This window comes from Sminthopsis crassicaudata, chromosome 3, assembly GCF_048593235.1.
Source record: "Sminthopsis crassicaudata isolate SCR6 chromosome 3, ASM4859323v1, whole genome shotgun sequence".
In the NCBI taxonomy this organism is placed as follows: Eukaryota; Metazoa; Chordata; class Mammalia; order Dasyuromorphia; family Dasyuridae; genus Sminthopsis; species Sminthopsis crassicaudata.
The window spans coordinates 66,123,032-66,129,031 of record NC_133619.1 but is presented as its reverse complement, the minus strand read 5'-3'; the positions used below and the strand labels follow the sequence as shown (position 1 = coordinate 66,129,031).

The 6,000-nt window shown below is 42.9% G+C and overlaps 1 protein-coding gene across 1 annotated transcript in view; it reads right to left on the bottom strand.

The window, feature by feature from the left end:
* Window positions 1–238: 238 nt before the first annotated feature.
* Window positions 239–6,000, bottom strand: part of MARCHF4 (membrane associated ring-CH-type finger 4) — a 131,518-nt gene continuing 125,756 nt past the window's right edge. Inside the window, exon 4 of the mRNA XM_074298740.1 lies at window positions 239–709. Within this exon, the coding sequence (XP_074154841.1) occupies window positions 324–709 (386 nt within the window). The 3' untranslated portion in view covers window positions 239–323. The remainder of the gene's footprint in view (window positions 710–6,000) is intronic.

Below are 6,000 nucleotides of genomic sequence, written 5' to 3'. Positions count from 1 at the left end.
ACTTTGTATTGTACTTTAGTTGTCGAGTTTGCGTGTGTTTTTTGTTTATCTGTTTCTGTTATTAAGGAGAGTACACTCCCTGGAAAACACCAACTGCCCAGAGGACTCCTGGGGCGCAGAGCGAAGCGCCGCCTCGGAGGATTCCTCGGCAGACGAGCCGCCTCCGCCCCCACGCCCCCAGCCCCGGCCTCTCCTCCTCCCGCACCCTCTCCCACCAGCTCTCCCTCCCTCCCCTCGGCTGACGCGTGCCCACGTCGGTCCTGCCCCGGGCTGCTCCCGGGCTCCCAGGCTCTCACGGCTACGGCCCCTCCCGCTCCCGGCTCTCAGACCGTGGTGACCCTCATGACAAGCTCTCGGTTGCCGCCGGAGGGGCTCCGCTGCTCATGAGGTCTCAGGTGACTCAAGATGTGCAGGATGGTGTAAGCACAGTGGTGATCGGCCAGAGGGCCAGAGGGGTGGCTGGGGGCCCGGCTCCCGCCGCCGCCGCCGCTGCCAACGTCGGCCTGGGCAGGGTTGCCCACCGCCTCCTCCTCGGAGGCGGCGGCGTCGGCCTGTGTGGATGAGGAGGTCCTGGGGTTTGTCCTGCCCCCGGCCTTCTGGTCCTCGATGTCCTTTGTCTTGTCATAGTTCAACACTTTCCATTGCTGGTTCACAGCCTGCCATCTTTTAAAGATCCGGTACACGGATGGCCCCTCGTGGATGATCAGGCCTGATGGGACAAAAGGAGGGAAAGAGGAAAGGCAAGTAAGACAGAGGGAAATGCAAGAAACCAGCACAAGCAGAGGTGAGCCGATAGATAAACGCCACTCTCCAAAAATGAAAATGTGTACACAGGAAGCACTCTTAAGTATAATCTGTAACATCAACATTTCCTCCACCATTTTCTGAAGTCTAGACAGACAATCTCCCCCAAGGTGCCAGTGGAAGTAAGGAAGGAAGGGAAGAAGGGAGGAAGAGAGGGAGGGAGGAAGGGAGGGAGGAAGGGAGGGAGGAAGGAAGGAAGGAAGGGAGAGAGGGAGGAAGGAAAGGAGGGAGGGAGGAAGGAAGGAAGGAAGGAAGGAAGGAAGGAAGGAAGGAAGGAAGGAAGGAAGGAAGGAAGGAAGGAAGGAAGGAAGGAAGGAAGGAAGGAAGGAAGGAAGGAAGGAAGGAAGGAAGGAAGGAAGGAAGGAAGAAGGAAGGAAGGAAGGAAGGAAGGAAGGAAGGGAGGAAGGTGGATTGAGTTAGCCTTCTGGTGATATGCACCTTCAAAAATTTAAATAGGAAGGTCCTCTGACCTTCTTTGTTGCAGAAACCTTTCTTGAAACCTTTTCTTTCCAGTACAGTAAAATCTTCCAAGGCTTATAGTCTGTTTACACAGCTTTGAAAACTTTATGTCACATCTACACCCAGATCAAATATTGAAGCTGGACTTTAGTGAAGATGTTCTTTCTTTATTTTAATTAATTAATTAAATTAATTTTTACCAAAAATTTATTATGCATAGGTAATTTTGAATATATTCTTTAATAAAGACTTAGAATATCACTAGGGACCTTAGAGACCCTCCAGTCCATGAACTTGCTTTTATTTAACAATTTTTTGATAATTCAGTTCAAAATGGATGATTGGTTTCCTTTGTAATTTATAATTTTGATTTTATGCATTTAAAGACCTTGTTTTAAGAAGGCCTTACTTTTATCAGATTACAAAAGGAGGAAGGAGGAAGGAGGAGGAGGAGGAGGAGGAGGAGGAGGAGGAGGGGGAGGAAGGAGGAAGGAGGAGGAGGAGGAGGAGGAGGAGGAGGAGGGGGAGGAAGGAGGAAGGAGGAAGGAGGAAGGAGGAGGAGGAGGAGGAGGAAGGAGGAAGGAGAAGGAGGAGGAGGAAGGAGGAAGGAGAAGGAGAAGGAGAAGGAGAAGGCTGAATTTTTTCAAATTTCCAAATAGTTATTTCCAATAATAGTAGTTGATATAATTTCTAATTAACTCTTATACTAAATGTGTAGTCTCATTGAAGAGAACAGTTTAAATATTTTGCCTATATTATGCCTTCCAATTATCTAAATGCCTACTGTTTGAGAAGTAATTACACCATATTAATGGATAGGTGGCCAAAGGGAACAAGCACCTGTTTTCTCAGATAACACTTACTTGCTGAAAAAAAGCTCAGACCATAATCATTCACTTCCACTTCCCCTGATCCTGCTCTTAGTTTCTGTCGCTGCCATTCGGTAAATTGCTTATTGATTCCTTTGCACTGGGTGGGAATCAGGAAGTGGTCAACTGGAGATGAGATTGAGAGCTGAGCTGTAACTACCAATTTTGTGTACCTCGGGCAATCAGCACTAAATGGACTCCCGATTCTATGGGAATGCTCTAACTCAAGTCCCAAGAGAAGCTATAGCAATAGGGAAACACATAGTGGCAAGATCAGGGAGGAGTTTTCTTTTAGTGGGATGCTTCTCATTTTATAGTTATTCTTGCTAATGTTGCTAAGCTTCCATTTCTATACTACTCCATGGGCATGAGTGAGGTGAATGACTATTATTCTTCCATTGCACCATTTGTCTCACCTAAATTATAGCTTTATGAGAGAGTTGAAAGAAGATTGGCTATGAGGAAAGCAAAAAACAAAACAAAACAAAACAAAAACAAAACTTTTTGTCCATTAAAAATAAATTTAATTTTAAAATATTCACAGAAGATAAGGGGAAAACTGGCTATGAGTGGAGAATATGGGAACTGTGATATATCATAGGGCTTTTTGAAACTTTCTCCACCCTTGACTCCCTTTTATCCAAGAAATTTTTATGTAATCCCAAGTATATAGATATATAAAATAGGTATACTAATCAAACATTTACTGATAATAAACATAATTTTGTGATCCCCATATTCAGGTATGTAAACCCATATAAGGTTATAACCCACAGTTTAAAAAGCTTTGGTGTATCAGAGAGGGCACAGGATCTGGAAGTGGAAAAACTTTAGTAGTTCTGCTCCCTGTTAGCTGTGTGGCTTTGAAAGCGTAATCTCCCTGATTTCATCTGTAAAAAGATGGGATTGGACTTGAGGATCATTCTAGCTCTAAGTAATATGATCTTGATAATGAGAAAGGTAGAAGTGCATAAGGGGAGGAGAAAGAAAATATAAAAAGGAGTGGAAAGGAGAAAAGAATGATGAGTAGAATGGAGGGAAAGAGAGAACAGAAAAAAAAATCAGAGAAGAAAAGATGAGAGTATTTGCCATAAAAAGAAATGGGCTTAAAGATTAAAATGGTTTTCCCAAGAAACTCATTAAGTTCTAAAAAGTGTCTCTACAGCACCTATCATGTGCCTAGCACTGTTATGAATGCAGTGAGGGACCTATTTTTCTGAGATTGTCTTCTTCATCTTTTCAGCTTCTTGAGAACTCTTAGAGCTCTTCTTTTTGGTAGTATGGTATTCCTAGGTGGACAGAGCTGTCCAGAGATAATTGGTTACTTTCTCTATCCTGCCAGGCCCCAAATACATGAATTCTAGTTTGCTCCTCAGGTCAGACAGTCTGGGCAGGGGATGTGGTAGTATGCCATTGGGGGGGTGGGCAGAGTATATATTTTCTTTTATGCGGCGATGGGAATTCAACAGTTTCTCCATATTTGTGCCTCTAGGTTTCAGACCTTTTCCTGACAGAAAGTTCTTTTCCCTCTCCTGGTTGGTTTTGCACTACTTCTTGCTCTGTCCCTGGTGAAGGTTCAGTTTATTTCATAGAACCATGGACCTAGTGCTAGATGGGAAAAGCAGCCATCTGCTACAGAGCAGCCACTTGTGGCTGAATCAGCCTCTTGAGAAGCTTATGAGCAATCTGGGAGCCCTTGCCCCCAGCAGTGAGCCCACTCAGAACTCCAGTGGGAGGTCACTTATCCTTCTTAACTTCTTATTGCAGAGTTATCATTTTTACTATGCAAAGCTTTGTTTTTCAAAATCAAACTTTGAATGCAACCGCTGGAGAAGTATAAAGCAATCTTAAAAATTGCTCATCCTCCAAGCTTTTTAGCACATTTAGTGAGTTTGCTACTGTATCAGGTGAAGCTGGCCTGATAACAATGGGGAGTTAGGCTGCTAAGTGATAATAGTGGATAGAATACTGGACCTGAACTCAGCTCTTGCCCACCTTCCCCTCCAATGTCCTCACAGCTTTTACTCCTCTCTTACAGCATCCTTACCAGCCCTTGTCCCTCCTTATCTAATACCCTGCCATAGCCCTTGTTTCTTTTCCCCTCCCCTCAAAGTGATGCCTTAGTCCTTTTTCCCCACTTCTACTTCTGATGCAACTTCTACACTACTTGCAAAAGTTAAGTCAAGTAGCATTGGGCCAGAGAAACTCCTGGTGGAACTCCATCATTATGTCCAGGCTTTTTGTCAGGTAGAACCTGGAGAAGCCCATTTTCAAGTCTCTAGCTCTCTAGGTCCCCTGTTCTATCCCTCTGAGTGCCAGTACATATAGATTACCCTGGAGAGAACATCAGACACATGTAGGAGGCAATAGACACAGCAGGTTATTTTTAGTGGACCTGCCATTACTGCGAAGTGCCAGATTGGCAATGCCGTTGGCTGTTTGATCATCGCCAGACAAAGGACAGTCTGAGCCTGCCTATCCCTACTTCCCAGCATTTGGCAAGCTTTGCTCCTAAGGTTCTCTGAAGGATGCTGGAGAAGGTGGGAATGTAAGCCCTACCCCATTCTGGGCCTTTTGCCAGAGCCTCCTGAGCAAGCAGGCTTCTGGGGTGTCTCTCACTTTGGGTATTATTCTTAAACACCCAAACCCCTAGTTGAAGGTTCAGGAGTAGAAATTTCTTGGGTTAGCTTTTTGGATGGTACAAAATATTCAAGAAGGCCTTCAAGAATCTGGGTGGTACCAAAGTACAAAGAGCACTGGACCTGAAATCAGGAAAAAATGAGTTCAAATCCAGCTTCAGATATTTACTGATCATGGGGCCCTAGGCAAGCCTTTTAACTTTTCTCAGTCTCAGTTTCTTCAATTGTAAAATGAAAATAACAGTACTTACCTCAGGTTGTTGTGAAGATTGAATGAGGTATTTGTAAAGCCTTCAACCAGTACCTGGCACACATTAAGTGCTTTAAAAATGCTTATTCCCTTTCCTTTCTCGTTCTCTTCATGAAAGCAGCATTAGTCCAAATCGGCACAGTACCCAGTTGGGAGTAAAAGCTCTTTTCCCAGACGTGCCATTGACAATGTCAAGTGCCACACCTTTTCTGGACCTCATATTCCCCATTGTCATCAGTCTTATGAACTACTTTGTCACCTTGTGAGGATAGACGAGATAAATCTTTGGCAGAAAATGATAAATTGGTAGATACCAAAGTATCTCCATGAGGGACATTCATGTAACATTATTTTTAGAGGTCCAAGAACCCCAAGGGAATGTACACTTCTTGAAGTAGGAAACATGGTAGAAAAAACTCGTGTACTGCAAAGGGAGGTAAATTAGGGTCACTTCACAAGGGTTTTCTCTATAGACTGTTCCTAGGAAGACTGAAAAGCCCTTTTTTCAGCATGGAGCTCATATGGCCAGAACACAATAATTAACATTTTTATGGTACTTTAGAGTTTTCAAAATTATATATATATATATATATATATATATATATATATATATATATATATATATACACATATATATTTAAAATCACTGAATCTTCACAAAAATATTGGGAGGTAGAGATATTACTATGCTTATTTTATAGATGACGAAACTGTTACTAAGAAAAGCTAATTTATTTGCTGAAGACCATATCCAGACTTCAATCTTCCCAATTCTAAAGCCAGCATTCTAAGACTATGATATCTAACTGTCTGATGTTAGATAAAGCCTACTCTTCTCTCTTCCATTCAATTCAAAAAACATTTGTTGAATACCTACTATGTGCAAAGTTCTGTACTAGAGAAGGATTGGGATATAAAAATAAAATTTAAAAAGATATGGTCCCTGTTTTCAAGAAAGTTGCAGTTTGGAGAAAAAGGG